This window comes from Vipera berus (genome assembly GCF_964194415.1).
Source record: "Vipera berus genome assembly, chromosome: 2".
NCBI classification, from domain to species: Eukaryota; Metazoa; Chordata; class Lepidosauria; order Squamata; family Viperidae; genus Vipera; species Vipera berus.
In genome coordinates this window covers 98,430,938-98,454,093 of record NC_138203.1, presented here as the reverse complement: position 1 = coordinate 98,454,093, position 23,156 = coordinate 98,430,938, and the positions used below count along the sequence as shown (strand labels likewise).

General features: G+C 38.7%; 1 protein-coding gene across 1 annotated transcript in view; it reads left to right on the top strand.

Moving 5' to 3' along the window:
* The window catches only part of CLTA (clathrin light chain A), a 29,153-nt gene extending 6,242 nt beyond the window's left edge, over positions 1 to 22,911 (top strand). The window contains exons 2-5 of the mRNA XM_081317156.1: positions 11,572 to 11,609; positions 13,618 to 13,735; positions 14,852 to 14,963; positions 22,431 to 22,911. Coding sequence (XP_081173282.1) covers positions 11,572 to 11,609; positions 13,618 to 13,735; positions 14,852 to 14,963; positions 22,431 to 22,602 — 440 coding nt within the window. The 3' untranslated portion in view covers positions 22,603 to 22,911. The remainder of the gene's footprint in view (positions 1 to 11,571; positions 11,610 to 13,617; positions 13,736 to 14,851; positions 14,964 to 22,430) is intronic.
* The last annotated feature ends 245 nt before the right edge of the window (positions 22,912 to 23,156 follow it).

The window sequence follows — 23,156 nt, the reverse complement described above, 5'->3', positions numbered from 1 at the left end:
AAACTCAATCCATTTTGTCCATTCCATAATATAGCGTTCTTGCGAATGATCTTTCAAATAGGCCGAAATCTTCGCCATCTCTGCCAGGTCTGAAACCTTTAAAGTCCACTCTTCTATGGTCGGCAGTTCCTCTTTCTTCCAATATTGGCCTATCAAGAGTCTTGCCGCCGTGATTAAGTTCAACATCAACTTGGTGTCCACAACTGTAGCGTCTGCAATTATTCCCAACAAAAAAAGTTGCGGACAAAACTTTATCCTCTGTTTAAAAATCTTCTGCATATTCCACCAGACTTTTATCCAAAAAGCCTTAACCTTCTTACATGTCCACCATATCTGAAAATATGTTGCATCTTCATCACCACACCTCCAACATTTAGGCTGATAATTCGGATACATACTTGCAAGCTTTTTAGGATCTAAATGCCATCTATAAAACATTTTATAAAAGTTCTCTCTTAGATTTTGAGCTTGAGTAAATTTCACGTTCCTCACCCAAATCTTTTCCCACGTGTCCATTGTGATAACTTCCTGGATATTTTGGGCCCATTTTATCATACAATCCTTAACAAGCTCTGTTTCTGAGTCAATCTCTATCAATGCAAGATATATCCGTTTGATATGTGCTGGTCCCTGATTTCTAATTTGCTTTATCAAATTTTCATCAGTCATTGTAAATCCATTTTTCTGGTCTTCTTTCCACCTGGCCCGTAACTGAGTATATTGAAACCAATTTTGAACAACCTTCTCTTCTCGCAAGAGGCTATATGATTTCAAACACCAAACATTTCTTTCCAAACTGAGGATCTCCTTATACGTAGTCACATCATGTTTAAAGCCAGCATGTATATTTTCTATTGCGTGTTTTGGAATTGCCCACAATGGTATCTTGCAACTTAACTTATGTCTATACTTCTTCCAAACTCTCAGCAATGCCTGCCTTAAAATATGCACCCTAAACACGTTGTCTACCTTCTTATCATACAACAAATATGCATGCCAGCCAAACAACAAATCATGGCCCTCAAGATTTAATAACCTCCCTTGCGTCAAATTAATCCAGTCACTTATTCCTACTAATGCAGCAGCTTCATAATATAATTTAAAATTAGGCAATTTAAGGCCACCTCTCTCACGAGTATCCTGCATAATCTTAAGTTTAACTCGTGGTTTTTTCCCTGCCCACACAAATTTATTGATACCTCGCTGCCATTCCTCCAGATTAGAATCTTTCTTAAGAATCGGTATCATTTGAAACAGAAATAAGAATTTAGGCAGGACATTCATTTTTACTGCTGCAATCCGTCCCAACAAAGACAATTGCAATTTTTCCCAACTCTCCAATTCTTTTTGAATTTTCCCCCATAGCTTTTCATAATTATTTTTATATAGCTTTGTATTAGAGGGCGACAAAATCACCCCCAGATATTTAACCCTTTTAACAATCTCAAATCCAGTTAATCCTTCTAAGAGGGCCTTTTGTGGTGATGTCATATTTTTGGCCAAAATTTTTGTTTTTTGTACATTAACCTTAAATCCAGAAACCTTCCCATATTGTGTTATTATCTCCATCAGGTCCACAACAGAGTTCTCTGGCTGGGTCACTGTAACAACCAGATCGTCTGCGAATGCTCTCAATCTGTAGTCCTGATCTCCAATTTGAATCCCCTTAATTTTTTCCGAATTCCGAATTTTAACCAATAATATCTCTAATGTCAACACAAATAACAAGGGCGATAACGGACACCCTTGCCTTGTGCCCTTCTCAATATTACATGCTTCTGTCAAGCTATTATTAACTATAATTCGGGCAGTTTGTTTTTGATATAATGCCCTAATCGGTTGTAAAAAATTTTCCCCAAAATCCATTTTTTCTAAAACTTTCAACAAAAATTTCCAATTCAATTGATCAAAAGCTTTTTCAGCATCTAAAAAAATTAGCACCGCAGCAATCTGGTTGTTCCTTTCCAAAAACTCTAACACATCAACTATATGCCTCACATTATTTTTCATTTGCCTACCACTAATAAACCCCGTTTGATCCCCATGAATCACCTGTTGCAGAACCCTCATCAGTCTATTAGCCAAAACCTTAGCAAATATCTTGTAATCCGTGTTTAAAAGCGATATCGGTCTATAATTTTTAACTTGAGTAGCATCTTGGTCTTCCTTCGGAATCAAAGAAATAAAAGCAGTTCTCCAAGACGGTGGCACCTTTCCCCCCCTCTGAATTGTCTGGAACAGTTCCTTTAACGGTTTTATCATTTCTAATTGTAAATTTTTGTAATAGGCCGCAGTCAAGCCATCCGTACCTGGTGCTTTATCCACCTTCAATTCCTTAATTGCTGTAAAAATTTCTTCTTCTGTGATCAGTTGATTAATCCCTTCTTTTTGTACTTGCGTAAGAACCGGGATGCTAGCATTTTCCAGATATATATCAATGTCTTTTTCATTAATTTTCTCCTTAGCATATAATTTAGAATAAAAATCCACAAAAGCGTCCTTGATAAGGTCCTGTTGAAACACAACCCTTCCTTTATGCTCAATCTTGTCTATATTAGAAGCCCTTTGTTTTTTCCTCAATCTATAAGCTAACCATCTACCTGGTTTATTAGCGTTGCAAAAAGTATTATGCCTGGCAAACCGCAGATTGGTTGCCACTTGGTCAGCCATTAATTTATCAAATTGTCCTCTTAACAATTTAATAGCCTCCTTAGTCTTCACATCCTCTGAGTTCAAAATCAAAGCCTTTTCTTTTTCCTTTATTTCGTTCTCCAGTTCTTTCCTCCTAGCTTCCACAACACGTCTATGTCTGTTATTCATATATATCAACACCCCTCTCATGTATGCCTTGCTAGCATCCCACACCATGTCCATAGAGGTACCTTTGTTCATATTAGTTACAAAAAAATCCTTCATCCGCTGTTTGCATTCTTCCACATTTCTCTGATTTCTAAACAAATTCTCATTTACGCGCCACGAGCGCCTATCTCTTTTCTCCTTATCAATCTCTAACCAAACTGGACTATGATCAGAGATAGTTCTTGCACAAATCTTCACCTTTTTAGTCCTCAAAAAAAAGTCATTAGTCACCAAAATAAAATCAATCCTCGAAAAAGATTGATGTCTATCAGAATAAAAAGTATAATCCTTTTCCCGCAAGTGTCTCTCACGCCAAATATCTCGCAATTCCAAGTCATCCTTCATTTCAAAAAAAGATTTAGGCAGTCTAGCATGACTTGGAATGCGCTTAAAAGCTCCAGCCTTATCCATCTGTACATCCAAAACACCATTCCAGTCCCCCATAAAAATAAAAGATTTATAATCCAACTGGGTAAGTTTTGTATGAAGTAAACTAAAAAAGTCAGCCTGTTGTTGTTGTTGATTAGGGGCATACAGTCCAACTAAAAGCGTCTTTTTGCCTTCTAGCAACAAATCTATCAATACGTATCTTCCATGCTTGTCTGCTTCAATTAAGTCCGCTGTTATGGCACTTTTAACATAAACAACCACTCCATTTTTCTTATTCATTGCAGAGGCAACAAAGTGCGTGCCCAATCTTGAGTTCAATAAAAACTTTTGGTCCATAGCCCTAATATGCGTTTCTTGCAAACATATAACATCTATCTTGAATTGTTTTAAATATTGAAAAACTTTCTTTCTCTTCTGTGGTGAATTTAGTCCATTAACATTCCAAGTCAAAAATTTAGTTGCCATGCATATCCTCCCAAAGCTCTTGAAGCACTGCTTTGATAGGACTATCTTCTTTAGGCCGTGCTCCTCCCACTGCTTGGCTATGAGTATGTTGTGAAGATTCTGAAGACTTTTGCTGGTCTTGTTCTTTTATTTTCTTTGCTCTTTTTAAAGCAGCACGCGTTACCCTTTGCTCTCTAGGATCATCCAAAGAAGTTATAGCTTGATCTCCTCCAGCACCATTTTCCTCTGTTTCCTCCTCTTGATGTTCTCCTTCACCTTCTCCAGATCCCTTTGCAGCTTCCAGAAGTGTTAATGGGGTTGCTTTTAAAACAGTATTGTAGAAATCACGCGCTTGCTTCACAGTAATCAACCGATACCTTTTGCCTTCATACATCACCATCAGCCCATCTGGAATCTCCCATCTGAACCTTATATCTCATTGCTTGAGCTCTTGAACAAGAAATGTGAAGTCTTTCCTTCTCCTTAAAATCTTTGGAGGGATTTCTTTTAAAACCAAGACTTCTTGATCAGCAATCACAACTTTAGCATCATAGGCAGCTTGTATAACTTCATCTCTAATTTCTCTTTTTGCAAAGTAAACCACCACATCTCTAGGCAACTTTCTCTGTCTGGCAATCCATGAATTAACACGGAACACTTTATCCATAGCTGCTCTTATTTCAGATGCTGGCTGGTTCAACACCACTTCAAAAGCCTCAGAAACCAGCTGCTTTAAATCTTCCTTAATGTTCTCTTTTAAACCTCTGATTCTAACAGCAAACTGCATCTGGTAATATTGAGCAAGGCTTAACTCCCTTTCCATTTTGTCTCTTAAATTTTCATTCTCCCGTACTTTAACTTCTAATATTGCATTCTTTTGAGTCAGATCATCCACTTTTTCATCTAAATCCTCCACACATTCCGCCACTTTATGCACTGAGGACAAAATGTCTACCTTCATCACGCTGCACTTCTGTTCCATCCTCTCTTCTATTTTCTCCTCCAATTTCTCCTCCATCTGTGCAAATTTATCACCCATTGATTGGTTAATTGATTCCAGAATTACCTGGGCATGTTTATCCAGCGCATCTCGTAAATCCTTCGGTGTCAAAACATCAGGAGGATGCAGCGCCTGTAACGATGATTGTTGCACCGGAGAAGATCCACCTCTCCGAAGAGTTTTAGGGGGAGGTTTAGCCGCCATCTTTTACTTTTCAATTGTGACGCACTTTCACTTAAAGTTTAAAAAGTCCATCAAGCTCGAGAGTATAATGAAATAATCCTCTTCACCTTTCCCTCTTGTACCGCTCTGCCTGCTCCTTTAATCCATAGTCCTTTCTTCAGGCAGGGGTGGTCGCAGACGCCTGGCTCTGCTCCAAGAAATCCGGAGCAGAGACGCTGGCCAGCTGGGAGCAACCCAGGCTTCGGGGGAGTTCAATCCTCCAGCCGCCCAAGCTCCAAGCTCAGGCGGCCTCGGAGAACTCTACCCCTACCTGGGGCCTCACCCCCTCCTCTTCTCCCGAGGAGGGGGCTTCTAATTCGCCCGAACAGCTGATCGGCGCTGTTTCGGGCGAAAAAACAACAGCTGAGCCGCGGGCAGCCCAGGAAGGCTGTCTCCGTCGCCGCGGAGCCACCGGAAGTCCACAGAGTCACTTTCTTGTTGAAAGATAATTTGCACAATTTATGAAATATGCTTTTGTGAAAAAACAGATAGATTGGCTTTATTACAAACAATGTTCAGGTTCTGTGGGATATATATTATGTGGATTTAGAGTTAGGTTTGTTTAGGAAATACTGATCTACATTTTTGAACATAATAAAAATGTGATATATTCATTTAATAGCCCGTTGTGTAATTCTGAGCACAGTACCATTGGTTGCAGTTATGTGACAAATGCAAGGAGACATTACTTTGGGGCTGAGCAGAGCAGCGTACGTGGGGCTATAGCTTGTCTTTGGGATTGGAGCTGGGGGCCTGTGCAGGTAATTACAATCAGTGTTGGGTGAAATGGTGGTCTTAGTTTCTGAGTCCATTCATAGTCTGGTTTCCACCTTGCCAGAGTATGGGGAGATAATTTTTATTTTTTTAGAACTTGAGTGATAGCACGTGTACTGTAAGGAGGAGTTACTGATACTGAAAAAAGAACATACATTTCTAATTTTTGTCATCTTGTTGGTTTTAAACCATGTAGAGATGGGTGGGTTTGATTTTATAATCATTAAATTGTCATTCTTAACATCTATATATTTTGCCATGTTCTGCTTTGTTTGGAATGCAATAGGGTGTTCCTGTATTGCAGCATCCTCAGTGTTTTCCTTGGTTAAATATTTATTTATTTATTTATTTTAATTCCATTTATATCCCGCCCTTCTCCGAAGACTCAGGGCGGCTTTACAAACTTAGCAGTAGCCTTCATTCTATGTATATGCCTGCTTATTAGGGCTTTCACACACACCCCAAGCGGCATTATTACAAAGTCAGCTTAATTGCCCCCAACAATCTGGGTCCTCATATTCAGAGCAAATAAAATAATGGACAGCAAATTAATAGAATAAAAAATGAGAAACCATGTAGATGATGGCTTCTGACATTTTTCCAGATGTTAACCATATTTTTGCTCTGGGTCAGGTGATCTGGGGGAAATAGAGCTCAGAATGCTGGAGTTAGTAACATTTTTAAGCCACTGCCTAAATGCCCCTCCCACAACATGCATTAGTGGGTTTTTTCTGGAATTTTTAACTTGGCTCCTCATTTTCAAACCCAGCCTTTCTTTTATTGGATTCTTCTTACACACATTTTTTTATTCCATTTTATGGCATGCTATCCTACTTGTAGTCAGTCTCAAACCCCTATATACAATATCTTTCCAACATTCCATTGGTTTGGAAAGAATAGAAGAGCAATGCAAAAATATTTTGGTGGAAAAGGAGTTTGGAAAGATATCATCCCAGTTCATAATTTCTAAAACTTGAGTGTCCCAACAGCCAAAACTTATAAAAATGTTATTACTATTCGATAGAATGGCGTTCTGTTTTTAAAGACAGTGCTTTGTCTTTAAATTGATTAAATTTCCATACCTAATAAAATGTTTATATCGCCACTTGGAACTAATTAGGTTTCCCCCTGTAATATGATTCTCTTTAAGAAATACTTATCCTTCATTTCCCCATTTCCCTCACAGGTGGTGGTGGAATTAATATTAAATAGTAAATACTATTGTTAGGTATGAGGTTTGGTGAAGGACACAAGTACAAGTTTCTGCTTCATTGTGTAGATAAATTATAACTTATCAGCTTCATGCTCTATTTTCTTTTAATTGCAGATAGTGCTCTCCTCTTATCAGACTATGCCTCTAGAAATGTTTAATAGAATGCAAACGTTAAGTTTTATTTACTATCAGAACCATTTTTAATGCATACAGTACATAAAACTGTTTAGTATTATAAGAAATAATCCATGAGAAAAGTAGTCATTATGAATTATGAATAAATGGAGGAACAGAGAAAAAAACTCAGTGAAAGTTACAGTTATGTGTTCAATAATATATTCATTAGCACAATCTAAACACAGAATCTTAAGTTGTTCCAGATGCAGTTCTGTTGAATGGAATTTATTTCATATAATAATATTCTAAATTATCCTTTCTGACAATGAAGCTCAATTAAAGCATTTATTTAAATAATTACAATTAAAAATATTCCTTTAAATTAACTGTTGACATTTGAATGTGAAATCTGTTTTCCTACCAGGCAACCTGGAAATGTAAAAATGTGATCCAGTTTCGATGTTTCACATCTTTTCTTAGTAAAACAAATACACACACACACACACACACACAAACTTATTTCTCTTACATGTTGCTGATTTCAGCATCATACAAAAGAATCTGGGATTTGAAAACATGTTTTTGAATTGGTTTCAGGGCCTGATGTGCTCTGTTTCTGGTAACTATTTTCAGCGATAACAGGAAGAAGTTGACCACAGATATCTAATCTTCTGGCAAAGGATGGAATATCCAAGTGTAAAGTTCCTGTTTCTAATATGTGTATATATATATATATATATATATATATATATATATATATATATATATATATATATATATATATGTATATATATATATATGTATATATGTATATATGTATATATGTATATATACATACACACACACATACATATACATATACATATTTATTTATTTTATTTATTTAATTAGATTTCTATACCGCCCTATTCCCGAAGGACTCAGGGCGGTTTACAGGGCAGCATAAAATGCAATATAAAAGATAATATAAAATTAAAATAAATTAAATTAGTTAAGCCCAACAATTAAAACAATATTTAAAAAGCTAAAACCCCTTCAGTCCAGGCCTGATAAATTGAAAAGCCAGGTTTTCAGGTCCCGGCGAAATGAACGCAGATCGGCGGCGGTCCGGAGTTCCACAGGTAAATCATTCCAAAGGGCAGGCGTGCCCACAGAGAATGCCCTCCCTCTGGGGATCACCCGCCGGCACTCCCTAACCGGCGGCACCCTAAGGAGGGCCTCTCTATGGGAGCGCACAGGATGATGGGAAGTTGATGCTGGCAGCAGGTGCTCCCTAAGATAATCCAGACCCATGCCATGTAGGGCTTTATAGGTCATCACCAGCACCTTGAATCTCACCCAGAGGGCAACTGGAAGCCAATATATACATATATACATATGTGTGTGTGTGTGTGTGTGTATAGGATTTTTTCCCGTCATCTCTTTAAATATTTAGCCTTTTGATTTGTGTGACTCAAATCTCACAGTATTAGTTAATTATTATGGGTAAAATTTAAAATATTAAAATTAACTGATAATCTCAATAAAACTTTAATTCTAAACTGTGGATTGTTGTGAATTTTTGAAATAAGGTAGAATTTTAAAAAACCTAATGAGAAATTAAGTTGCTCTAATCTGATAGTAGAGAATGAATCTAATTTTCTACTTACCCTGAAAAGTTGTATTAATGGAATTGTAGAATGTGTAAAGATGTCATTATACAGAAAAAACAATATAAAAGAAAATTATCTGTGGTTTCCATAGGGCCTACCCTGCATGAACAGAGCTAATCTTATTGGAGTTTTATATATTTCCCTTCCCATATAGTTCTTGGGAATACATTAAAATGCATCAATGTCATAACTCTTCTATATTGCAGTATTTTTATTTGGCCTTACAGGTCTGTCTAGCTGTGCTGAAGCTGATAGACTTGACCACCTAAGTAAATCCTTTTTGGCAGATAAAGATTTTACATCTTCCCCATTTATATTTAGAATTCTCTAAGCAAAGGTCTGAAATACTTCTTAATAGAAATAGGAGGTTTAGGATTTAGAGCCAAGTGTTCACAATTCTTGATTTCTTGCATAGTTGCAAATTGATTTGAGCTTCTTTCCACATAGTTTGTATCAAATAAATAGTTATTTTTCTTGCCTTTTTATTTCCTTTGAGCTTGATAAATTTGAACTCATTTGGCACCATGAGACAAGCGTATTGTTGTATTTATTTACCTGAGAGAAATAATAGTGTATTTCTTCAGTTTAAAATTAAAATGACAGAGAAATCTTCTGTTTACAGAGAATATGATAATATAATAATTTTTCTCCCTTCCGTTGCTCTCTTTTGGATATGTGGATTATTTTAATTTGAGAATCATCTCTTCAGTTCCAGCTAGCAAAACAAAATAGACTCAGTGGCTTGTGGCACTGATGATGGACTGCATTGGGTTTATTGTCTGGGCTTCATTTTTACTTCACTCTGGTAGCATAGAAAGCAGATTCAATCAGGATGAAGCAGACTGGGATCTGCCTTATTTTTTCTCTCTAGAAACTCAGAGATTCTTGATAGGAACGTAGTGTGAGATAATCACCCAACAGGATCAAGGAACTGATATTTCTGAACAACTGGCCCAGGCATACAAATTTAGTCTGTTTGGAATTAAGGTTTCACAAGAAACCATTTCTACTATGATCTGAACTTCATATTTCAGCAAGCTGATCTCAGGGGAAGGGGAGCTTTTATAACTTTCGAACCTTCAAGATAAAATGTTTATCGTATCAGTCTTCCTCTTGTAGGTAAACAAAACTAACCGTCAGAAGCAACAGTTTGTTCTTCTGGCAACTGATCACAGTTTATTCTTAGAAGACTGGTCTTCCAGTGAAATTTATATTTAAAACCCTCCTTTCTGTAAATAAATGGAATATTTCTGGGATAGCCGCATCTCTTTTGTGTCAACCAATGTAGCTTAAAATCATAGAAGCTGTTGTCACTCAGACTTCTAATACTAAATCATTTATGCTATAAGCATTTGCCATTGATATATATTTGAGGTATATAAATGAAAGTAATGTTTTGAGATTAAAGAGTTTTTAAGTAGCATTTTCACTCATATATATGTACAGGTACACATAAGAGCCACTGAGGTGTCATGGTTAAAGTATTGGATTAGCAGCCAAGAATCTTCATTCTGGTCCTTGCTTAGGCACAGAAGCCAGCTGGGTGATTTTGGTCCTCTCAGCCATATATTGAAAATATCAAGCGATGCACACTGGACCAGCATGGTAGATAAAGCTCCATAATCTTCAATGAAGCAGCCTTTGTCTTCCACTGGATTGATTCAAGCAGATTTTATATACATTTATGCATTCTTGATTATATATACATTTATGCATTCTTTACATTATTGAACACATTTGCATAACTGTCCATTTCACATAGTGACCTTGGGTGGCATATATAATAAAATACATAACCACTAAAAGCCAATTTAAATTGGCTTCTTAGGGTACCGCCGGTTAAGGAATGCCGGCGGGTTATTCCCAGGGGAAGGGCGTTCTCTGTGGGCGCGCCGGCCCTTTGGCCTTTTTAAATTGGCTTTTAAAAATAAGATAAAAATAAAACAAAATGACAAGAAAGCATACAAGAGAGTGCATTCAATTAACTATAGATAGCCACTTAGCAGGTTCATTTCTATTGTTGGATCTCCAAGCTAGTTGACAGAATCACTTTTAAGTACTTTCTGGAAGGCCAATCTCACCTCAGGGACTAAACCAGGGGTGTCAAACTGCCAGCCTGTGGGCCGGACACATCACGCGGAAAGCTGCGCCCACCCCATTGCAAAACAGTCCTGATTTGTTGGGCGACGTCAGGTGATGTTGTGAGTTTGACATGTCTGGACTAAACTCTCTGACCGATGGCATCCGCATCATGTCTCTCATGCAGACCTGATGGGATGGGTAGATGTAACTGGGAAGAGGCTGTCCCTCAAATAACCTCCTTACTCTCTTTAGATATAACCAGTCTTATTAGTTCCTTGAGTCTCATAGGAAAGTGGTAATTCTTGGCATTTCATTTTTAATCGGTGTCTTGTATTTATGATTTCTTCCAAAGTAAATGTAGCTTTTAATTTTCCTAATCTAGTAGAATTTATGCTTTACTCTGGTTAGAATCAACTTCTAATCATTGGAATTATTTTTCAGAGAATTGTTTATTTCTTGTGGAATGAATACTAGGGCATTTCAAGTGTTTTGAAGCTATTATAATAGTGGCTTTAACAGTTACCTTGAAACTGGTATCTTATAAATATTATGTTAGAAAGGGAAGAGGTAGATTGAAAAAATTGTTCACCAAGTAAACAATTGAAAGAGAAGAACTTGGAAACGTGAGCTTCTTGTACTCTTTATTCTTAGTTTATATAGTCTTTCAATTTTCTGCTGAGAGGGTGAAGCTAGTTTACAATACAATAACTAAAGCATCATTCTTTAGTTTACTTTCTTACATCCTCTTAAATGCTTCTTCTTTTAAAGAAAGATTCTGTTGCCAAGAAAGTTAACATAGACCATTTCTTCTTCCTCAGAGGCAATTGATGGAGTGACGAATGGTGATATCTACCAGGTAAGTGAAATTCTACTATAAGAATGGTCACGACTGATTGAACCAAACTCTTGACAGTGAGTTTTGTTGCTTGTTCCGGCACTTCGGTATTAAACCCACATGATGCTGGAGTGGTCAATTGATTTCTAAAATTTAAAAGGCTGGCTAGTGAATATCCTTATAAAAGCAGAAGAGATTCTCTTTTTTTTCCCTGCATCTCAGCAACTCACTCCGTTTGCTTTGAATCTTGGCATAGATACACGAGTAAGAAGTTATGTGAATGTAAGAATTCCTAAAAGCTTCTGTTACTGTTTCCCTGGGATGCAAGGGGTTATGCTAGGACTATGCTGAGAAAAAAAACAGGTTAGGGAGGGGGAGTCAGCCAAAAAGCTGACAAGGCATTTTTATTATCACATGCATATCTGTTTATTGTCAATTTATAAATATACACCTATTCTGTGTTCAGCACCTGCAGCAGATTCTTGTGTATTTATGAACTTGCCTTTCTTTTTGAGCTCTTTGGTATGTTTGTCTCAGAACTGATCATTCCTCAATAATCTAGCTTCACAGCATTCTGTGAGAAAATATATATTGTGCAGTTAAAGCATAATATCAAAAGTATTAGTAATATAAAAAGGATGAATAATTGTGATAGTATGAACCACTAACAAAGTGCCTGTCAAATGGTGAATGTGGTTAGAAAGCAGATCTGTACACAGCTAGTCCTTGACTTATAACCATTCATTTAGCAGCTGTTCAAAGTTACGTGGCGCTGAAAAAAGTGACTTAACGACCATTGCATCCCCATGGTCATATGATCATGATGTGGGCATTTGGCAACCAACTCACATTACGATTGCAGTGTACTGCAGTCACATGTTTGCGATTTGCAATCTTCCCATCTGGTTTCCAGTGATCAAAATCAATAGGAAAAGTGGCAGGAAAGGACAGAAGTCACGGTCACATCATGTCCCACTTAACAACTATACCACTGAACAGTGAATTTTCCGGTCCTTATAGTGTTAAGTAAGATGAGGACCACCTGTAATTCAAAGAGCCATACGATGGTACATATGTTTTTCTTCTGTTCAGTTATGTCCAGTTCTTGGATACTGCCTGGATAAGTCCATGTGAGTTTTTTTGGCAAGATATTTCAGAAGTGGTTTGCCATTGCCTCCTTTCTAAGGCTGAGAAAGAGTAATTGGCTCATATTCACCCATGGCTTTGAGCCTATAGTAAGACTGATATCCTGATACCCTAACACTACATCAAATTGGCTTCTAAATATTTACCATGAGTACATGATAAATCTTCCAACTCAAATAAACGTACCATTTGTCTTTCTTTATTATTTGAAAAGTATATTGAGTGGCATCACCTCTTTGAGGGTCAGCGTGATATCAGGGAAGTATAGGAGATGCTTGCCAGTAGTCTAATCTGACAGATAGTTATATCACTCTCTATTTCCTACAGATGACTAGGATTCATCTATATTTAGCAAAATACTATTATTATGTTGCCCCTTCTCTGTTCAGCAAAAGATGAGATTTTCTTGCTTTTTCATAACTTAAGCTGGCAGCTAAAGGATACCTTTTTAAAAAGGCTGAAACCCAGAAACCCTGCTCTCCTCTCCCATTTAACAACAACAATAAAGTTGGAAGGGACCTTGGAGGTCATCTAGTCCAACCCCCTGCTTAGGTAGAAAATCCTACACCATTTCAGACAAGTGGCTGTCCAATCTCTTCTTAAAGACTTCCAGTGTTGGAGCATTCACAGCTTCTGGAGGCAGGTTGTTCCACTGGTTAATTGTTCTAACGGTCAGGAAATTTCTCCTTAGTTCTAGGTTGCTTCCCTCTTTAATGCTTTTAATGCTTCATTTGCCATGGAGGTTATATATTACCAAATCTTCCCAAAAAACCTGTCATTGTTGATCCCTTTGCCTCTTCTTACATTTTCCTAGCAAAGCTAACAATACCTTAGAACTTCATTTTTATTCATGAGTAATTATAATCCTCTTTGTCTGGATCAGGAGAGCAATGGTCCTACAGACTGCTATTCTGCTGTATCTCAAGCTGATCGTTTGCAGACAGAACCAGAGAGCATTCGCAAATGGAGAGAAGAGCAGCGGGAGCGCCTAGAAGAGCTTGGTAAGAATCTAAATTTTCGGCAGCACATAACTGTTAATGGGAACTGTATTTTCAGCCAAGTAAGGACTCATGCACTCGTGACCTCTTGCTTAGACTACTGCAACGCTCTCTACATGGGGCTGCCCTTGAGGACCACTTGGAGGCTCCAACTGGTGCAGAATGCAGCCGCGCGAGTTGTGTTGGGGGTCTCCCAATACTCCCATGTTACACCTCTGCTCAGTGAGCTGCATTGGCTTCCAGTTGCCTTCCGGGTGAGATTCAAGGTGCTGGTAATGACCTACAAAGCCCTACATGGCATGGGTCCGGAGTGCCTTAGGGAGCACCTGCGGCCGGCATCAACTTCCCTCCGCCCAGTGCGCTCCCACAGAGAGGGCCTCCTCAGGGTGCCACCGGTCAGAGAATGCCGACTGGTGGCCCCCAGGGGGAGGGCCTTCTCTGTGGGTGCGCCTGACCTTTGGAACCGTTTACCGGTTGAGCTCCGGATGGCTCCCGACCTTCGCTCCTTCCGACGTGATCTAAAAACCTATTTGTTTGAACAAGCCGGCCTGGTCTGATGGGTTTGGGTTTTAATTATTGTTTTTAAGTAATTTATTTATTGTATTTGGGCACTATGGTTTAATCTGTTTTTAATTTTTGTATTTTGGTATTTTCGTATTTATTACCCTGTTCACCGCCCTGAGTCCTTCGGGAGAAGGGCGGTATACAAATTAAATTAATTAAATAAATAAAATAAATAAATACTATTATTAAAAAATTAACAGGAAACTGGGATATGTGACCAACTATTTCATTGTTCTTGCAGAGTTATTTCAGATCATGAACTTTGTTGGTGTGGTGGATCTGGTTTCATTTTTTGCTACATTTCAGAAAGGAATTAATATATTTGTACTACTAATTAATCTTGAAATTGATTCTAGTCTTTGTGCTTACTTCCAATAATAGTCATTAACAAAATCTGTGTGGTAAACTGTATAGATTCCATTGATTTTTATCCCCCAGAACTTTTATAATCTCCATGGTTTTAGTTAGTAATTGTTCAGAATCTTAGCTTTATTTCATCCAAAAGACTACGTATTTATATGCAAACCACATGTCTGTGTCAATATTTTTTTAAAGATGCAAACTCTCGAAAGCAAGAAGCAGAATGGAAGGAAAAAGCAATAAAGGAATTGGAGGAGTGGTATGCAAGGCAAGATGAGCAGCTACAGAAAACAAAAGCAAATAACAGGTAATGATGCTGTTAATGATCAGTTCCTGGATTTTGTTAATTTTTTATTAATATTCTTTTGCTGACATGATAGCGGCTCTATGCTAATTATAACTGGCAAACAATATCCTTTCTGAGAAATTTTCAGGAATCCATTACTCTTCAGGATAAGGATTTTCTCATTCCCCCTTCCTCCTCTTTTTGCTTTATATGGATGGAGTTATATATAAAATAAGAATTACCATGACTTTGCTAGTGCCATTGAACAACTACTGTACCAATACCTGAAATGGTTCCAGAAAATGTTCAGCAGTCCTCTTGTCTTATTTTTTTTCAGTCTCCTTCTTATTCCCTGGAAAGTCAGATATAGTGGTTAAGGCACCAGGCTAGAAACCAAGAGACTTTGTGTTCTAATCCCACCTTAGGCACAAAACTAACTGGGCAATCTTGAGCCGGGCACCCTCCCACAGCTCTAGGAAGGAGGCAATAACAAACTACTCCCAGAATCTTGCCAAGAAAACTGAAGGGACTTATCCAAGCAGTTGCAAGGAATCAACATTGACTCAGCACCACACACAGACGCACACACAAAGATTTGTGTCATCAGACAATGGCACACCAATACAAATAGAAAAGTTTTTTTTTAAAAAAAATTAACCATCTTATAAGAACCTCTGGGTGACTCCCAATCTAAAAAGTTGAAGTGACCCTACTGTGATCTTATTGGCTTATTGCCAAAACAAGATGACACCTTATTGGCTCTGTAAACACTCATGCTCATTGGTTACAATCAGATGAAGGAAAGCTACCTGATATCAACCTAAGCAAGTTGTGCTCTGCTTTCCTGGTTATTTGGCTATAACTTTTCATAGAATACAGATAATTGAACAAACTTTGTTGCATTAAATTCCTGATTAAATTATCTTTCCATTGATATATAATTTTATGGTACTACTCCAAAAAATGTGGCGTTATTAGCCATCAAACCTCAAATGTACACTTTTCCCAAAAGGTTTTCACAATTTTGGCCACTACTGTATTTTCAGTAATAGAGACAGTCTGATCCTTTTCCCAAAGACTAAATGACAGTGTGTATGTGTAGTTGTGCATGTTATGGGTGTATAATATATATGTGTGTGTGTAGCCAAAATGCTTGCTCTCTAGAGCAGGGCTTTTCAACCTTTTCACCCATTGTACCACTTTTAGGATATGGCAACATCCGAGTACCACCAGTCACCTAGCAAGGTGTCAAAAACTTGACCAAAAAAGGAAAAAAGTGATGTAGTGCTCGACTTACAACAGTTTGCTTAGTGACTGTTTGAAGTTACAATGGCACTGGAAAAAGTGCCCCTCAAGCCACAGCTGAGCAAGACACCTGCCTGCCCGCCCCGTTGTGCTCTTCCTCCTGTCTCATTGTTGAGAGCATTTCTTTTGAGGATTGGCAGCGGGGGTGGGGTGGGGTGGGTATTTGGTTTTTATTCCCCCCCCCTCTGCTGGGTGGTTGCAGCAGGTTTTGGTCACTTCACATGACTCTGGGACAGTGTAACCGTCATAAATATGAATCAGTTGCCAAGCATCTGAATGTAAATCACAAGACCCTGGAGATGCTGCAACATTCCAGCTGATCGGTGCTTCTTCTGGGCTCAACAAAAGTGCCTGGATCAGCGCCGAACTCCAGCTGGAGCCTGGCGTTGATCCTACCACTTCCACTGAGCCCTGCAGCTCCAGCCATCTCTCACTCAGGCTTGTGTGGTGCTGCCACCGGTTCAGCTCATGCCACTTCCCCGCTACCACTTTTCTAGGATGGTCACGTATCACCTGCCAGGTGCCAATGTACCACAGGTGGTACCTGTACCACTGGTTGAAAAGCCCTGGTCTAGAGCAGATTTCCCCTTTCTCAACATAAACCATGGCACATTTTAAAAAGCTATTAGTAAGTTAAGTTGCCTTTATTAGCTGTTGTTTACAACCTAGTTTCACCAATATACCCGTAGTTTGAAATTTTATTGGGCAAAACAATGCCTGAAGACTTACAGAAAGCAATCAGGATTTATTTTTATAAGTTTGATTGTCTGCAAAGGACTAACGTATCTTCCTTGAGCTAAGTTGTTTCTTAACTGTGTAGTTTATTTCTTAACACATATTTCTTCCATGTTTTTTTTCCTTCACTTAACAATTTCTAAGTATTTTCTAGGGTCAGATTAATCTGCATGTTAATTATTTGAAATTTAATTCCACTTGGCTATGTTTCCTTTTGCTTATTCTTTTCTCTTTGTCTTCTGTCTGCTTGCCTCTTCTGTGGACTACTTGCCATCTAGGGTGGCAGATGAAGGTTTCTACAAACAACCCTTCGCTGACGTAATCGGTTATGTGTATGTTGCCTAACTACTGCTTATATTCTGATCCATCTGTTTTACTTAACATTTTTAATCTCTTGAGGGTTATTATGATCGAAATACCTCTAAGCAGAGAGACATACCTTATAGAACAAAATAGGAAGAAGACTGACTTTTTGGGGGGTGCGGGGTGCGGTTAGAGGCAGGAATGGAGAATTACATTTAGTTAAAATAAATGATACCGATAGCATCCAAGAATGGTCAGTTGGCTCCTGGCCACTCACTGAATAATTTAGATGCTTCTAATCAAAGACTGGTGGAGGTTTCAAATAAAATTGTAAGGAAGAACAATTTTCTAATGTTAAAAGGAAGAGTTCCATAGTTTTGTTGTTGCTTCTTGTTGGGTTTTGAATATAGTACAAAAAGTGTAAAAGTGTTATTAATACAGTCAGGTCCAGAAATATTGGGACATCGACACAATTCTAACATCTTTGGCTCTATACACCACCACAATGGATTTGGAATGAAACAAACACAATGTGCTTTAACTGCAGACTGTAAGCTTTGATTTGAGGGTATTTACATCCAACTCAGGTGAATGGTGTAGGAATTACAACAGTTGGCATATGTGCCTCCCACTTGGTAAGGGACCAATAGTAATGGGACAGAATAATAATCATAACTCAAACTTTCCCTTTTTAATACTTGGTTGCAAATCCTTTGCAGACAATCACAGCCTGAAGTCTGGAATGCATAGACATCACCAGACGCTGGGTTTTATCCCTGGTGATGCTCTGCCAGGCCTCTACTGCAACTATCTTCAGTTCCTGCTTGTTCTTGGGGCATTTTCCCTTCAGTTTTGTCTTCAGCAAGTGAAATGCATGCTCAATGGGATTCAGGTCAGGTGATTGACTTGGCCATTGCATAACATTCCACTTCTGTCCCTTCATAAACTCTTTGGTTGCTTTTGTAGTATGCTTTGGGTCACTGTCCATCTGCACTGTGAAGCGCCGTCCAATGAGTTCTGCAGCATTTGGCTGAATGTGAGCAGATAATATTGCCCGAAACACGTCAGACTTCATCTTGCTGCTTTTGTCAGCAGTCACATCATCAATAAATACAAGAGAACCAGTTCCATTGGCAGCCATATATGCCCACGCCATGACACTACCACCACCATGCTTCACTGATGAGGTGGTATGCTTAGGATCATGAGCAGTTCCTTTCCTTCTCCATACTCTTCTCTTCCCATCACTCTGGTACAAGTTGATCTTGGTCTCATCTGTCCATAGGATGTTGTTCCAGAACTGTGAAGGCTTTTTTAGATGTCGTTTGGCAAACTCTAATCTGGCCTTCCTGTTTTTGAGGCTCACCAATGGTTTACATCTTGTGGTGAACCCTCTGTATTCACTCTGGTGAAGTCTTCTCTTGATTGTTGACTTTGACACACATACACCTACCACCTGGAGAGTGTTCTTGATCTGGCCAACTGTTGTGAAGGGTGTTTTCTTCACCAGGGAAAGAATTCTTCAGTCATCCACCACAGTTGTTTTCTGTGGTCTCCCGGGTCTTTTGGTGTTGCTGAGCTCACTGGTGCATTCCTTCTTTTTGAGAATGTTCCAAACAGTTGTTTTGGCCACGCCTAATGTTCTTGCTATCTCTCTGATTGGTTTGTTTTGTTTCTTCAGCCTAATGATGGCTTGCTTCACTGATAGTGACTGCTCTTTGGATCTCATCTTGAGAGTTGACAGCAACGGATTCCAAATGCAAATAGCACACTTAAAATGAACTCTGGGCCTTTTATCTGCATATTGTAATTGGGTAATGAGGGAATATCACATACCTGGCCATGGAATAGCTGAGAAGCCAATTGTCCCATTACTATTGGTCCCTTACCAAGTGGGAGGTACAGATGCAAACTGTTGTAATTCCTACACCGTTCACCCGAGTTGGATGTAAATACTCTCAAATTAAAGCTGACAGTCTGCAGTTAAAGCACATTGTGTTTGTTTCATTCCAAATCCATTGTGGTGGTGTATAGAGCCAAAGTTGTTAGAATTGTGTCGATGTCCCAATATTTCTGGACCTGACTGTATGTAGCAAATGCTGGAGATGTCAGATAACTCGTGGTTTGTTTTGAGTTATGCAGTAGAGTGTATGTCTGGAATAATGAACTGTGAAAATATTAAAGTTAATAGCTAATGCTGGAGTAGGTGAAGTAAAGCGATTGAATAGTAAATGGAACTTTTCCAGATCAGCATTTGGTTTCATCAAATTTGTAATAAGCAAACCTGCCTTAAATTTCATTCTGTATTGAAAATTAAACCGCTTAGCATGCAGAGTTGAATTTTGTTGAACTAAATATAGGTGACATTTAAGTAACTGAAAACACTCAGTAGTTTTCTCATAGCTGAGTACATATGTTACCCAAGCATATAAAATAATGAAAGCTACTTCAGCAGCTCCTTTGTAGCAACACTAGATGTAAAACTACTGCAGTGATTACCAAGAAATGGAAATGAATGGGGGAAAGTAGTTTTGTACAGCGTCCATATATAAAATATAGAATGGGAGGATTCATTCAGAGTAATAAAATATTGCTAGTGGATTTATTTAGCTCTGGAAATTTTAGGTAAAATTTAGCTATACCACTTTCCTATGTAAAAATAACTTGTTTCAGAAAAAAGCGGGATAACTTTCTGTTTTTCTGTTCATATTCCAGTTCTATACTCTGAAATGTTTAAATAAAAGGTTCTTCTTTTATACTTCTGGATGTTTATTGTGCACAATCAAATGCCTTCTTTCCTCTATGCACATGCTAGAATTCTGATGCTTATGTTTGCCGGTGCTAGTCCAGCTGGACAAAAGAGAATACTATTACAGATGTGTTGATAGAATAATTGTCTTTGGAAAAAAGAACCAAGAGACAGAGACGTGAGCAATTTGCCACAGACTTTTCCTTCTTCCTGCTTGAAAACCCCATTAGTGGCAAGTTCAGGAGATGAGGAAGTCAGTGTTCCTTATCTCTACAGAGCCAGTTGTAGCTGAATGGAGTTTGTCAGGAATTGAGGAAAAAGAAATGATGATGAAACTGCTGTGGAGCTGGGGCTCTTGTGTTCCTCACCATGATTTATATTTCCTTAATTGCCTACAATATTTTTCAGATTTGTTGTGTAATCCGGAAGAGTTTCATGGCATGGCGGTTGAGAAGGCTGATGGGTATTTCATGCCTACCTCTAGTCTGAATTTAGTACTGAAACTTTCCCCTAAATGGGATGGAAGTTTGGCAGATGATCAGTCCTAGAAAAACCCCTTGACTTGTGAAATGCTGGACTTACATAGGTGGTGTCTGCCGTTGATTTTTGCAGTTGAAGTTCAGGCAGAAAGGCTGTTTCCTGTAACTCAGGGGTCTTCAAACTTGGCCCTTTTATGACTTGTGGACTTCAACTCCCAGAATTCCTCAGCCAGCTTTGCTGGCTGAGGAATTCTGGGAGTTGAAGTCCACAAGTCATAAAAGGGCCAAGTTTGAAGACCCCTGCTGTAACTGGTTGGGGGAGGAGAAGAGTGCCTCTAGTGCAGCTCCTGTAAAATAAATTCTGGAGGCACCTGTTCCTGAGTGTTGATAAGTGCTGCAGAGTGCATGTCTTGGCCAGCTTTACTTGCCATCTGCATTATGCTCATTTTCATTTTCTGTATCTGACTTAAACTCTCCTTTTTGTTTCTCTTCACCTTTAAAGCACAAACATAAACCATCCTTGCTACAGCCTAGAACAGTTAAGTAAACTCTTCACTGCCCCTTGAGTGTCTCGTCCCATGAAATAGCAGTGTTGTAGTGACCCTTGTCATCAGTGGTGTTTGTAAAATGCAACCATACTTGTGATCAGCGCTGAACTTCATAAGTTCATCTCATTGCTTCCCCTCCCCCTCCCCCGTACTCTGTGGGAGTAGTTTTTTTTTTTCCTTTTCCCTTCCCCAAAAAGTAGGCCTGCTTATTGCATTTGCTTATGTTCAGAGCTCACGGTCTGCTTCAATTAGTTCCCGAAAATAATTTTCCTATTTGTGAGCAAGATAGCAGAATGCTAGTATTGAAGGGACAATACTTGTGGCGAGGTCACTAAGCAGAAAATGTGCGCATGAGTGCAGATGAAATGAAGGAGCAGATTTCTCCTTGGCCTTTTCTTCAGTCTTCCTTGCTCCAGCCTTTAGGTCCATAGCATTTTCAACCACGAGGGCTATGACTTCTTTTCTTTCATGCTAATTTCCGTTACCTCTCCGCAGCATTAAAAATAGCATCCCAGTTTCATGCTATAGTTTGTAAAAATTAAAAATAACTGTTAAGAAGGCAACTGAATACCAATCTTAGTACACCATGCCAACGTGATTACTTCCTATTGGTGTCCATGGGATCACTGGAAATGGCCTTATATAGAATCAAACGGTGATCCTTCAAAGTCAGTATCATCAAATCGGACTCCTAATAGCTCTCCTAAGTTTCAGATTGGAATCTTTTTCCTTGCCTTATATGGAAATGCTCGGGATTGCACCTGGACCCAGATTGTTGGGGGCAATTAAGCTGACTTTGTAATAATGCCGCTTGGGGTGTGTGTGAAAGCCCTAATAAGCAGGCATATACATAGAATGAAGGCTACTGCTAAGCTTGCAAGCCGCCCTGAGTCTTCGGAGAAGGGCGGGATATAAATGGAATTTAAAAAAAAAACACCTTCTGCATGGATTACACATGCTCTGCCATTGTATTGTGGATCTTCTGATTTATACTGTATGCAGAGTTCAGTATACAGGTAATGAGATTGTGTGCTGATTGTCAAGTTTGCACATTACACACTCAGGTTATGCATCTGTAGAGTTGATTTTTGATAAACCCCACTTGCCTCAACCTTGTACACTCTATAAGGTTGAGATTACCTTTCTCTGTTAAACCAAGCACATATACTCCGACCTTTGACTTAGCACCTCTCAGTTCACATGGGTCTCATTGCCCCTTCCATAATTTGAAAGCCTGAAAGGAGGATTGGAAAATTACCTTACTTTGGGTGATGGGGATGATGACTTTACAAATAATTGGGAAGCAACTCACGGGAAAATGGGTGGGAGACCTATTTCATTGAAATGAAACGTGTTGCATTATTTCTAGGGCAGCTGAAGAAGTCTTTGTGAACGATGTTGACGACTCATCTCCTGGCACCGAGTGGGAACGTGTGGCTCGACTCTGTGACTTTAACCCCAAGTCGAGCAAGCAGGCGAAAGATGTGTCCCGCATGCGCTCAGTGCTGATTTCGCTCAAGCAGGCCCCGCTGGTTCGCTGAAGGGAAAGCAACACCCTACACTACAAATGCAATATCTTAACTTTACTCAGAGAAGCTGTGTTTGCAGTAATTGGATTAATTATGTTTAAACGTTTTTTGTTGGGGTTTTTTGTTTGTTTTTTGTTTTTGGACCAAACCTCACAATGTATTTAGAGTTTGATCATTGTTCTGTGATTGCATGTTCCTCCTCTCTCTCCTCCTGGCGTCCAAACTGGGAGAAAACTTCCAGAACTGTAGTCTCTATGCCGCTCTTACGCATTGAGATTTGACTTTCAAATATACTGATATTAAAGGTCTGTTTAAATTGCACTCTTGTGTGGGAATATTAAAATGCTGAAGGATTCTGTTGTGCTAGCTATGAATACTTGGGAATATAATGGCTGAAAATTGTATTTTCAAAAAAATGCATTCAAAATGACTTGTTTTCGCAGTTATCCCTTGACACTACCTTGCACTATAGTATAAACATTAGTTTATACTAATAAACCACGCCTGGAATATTTATTTAACTATTTATCCACAAGATTTAAATGGCCACGTGTTTCATATAATGA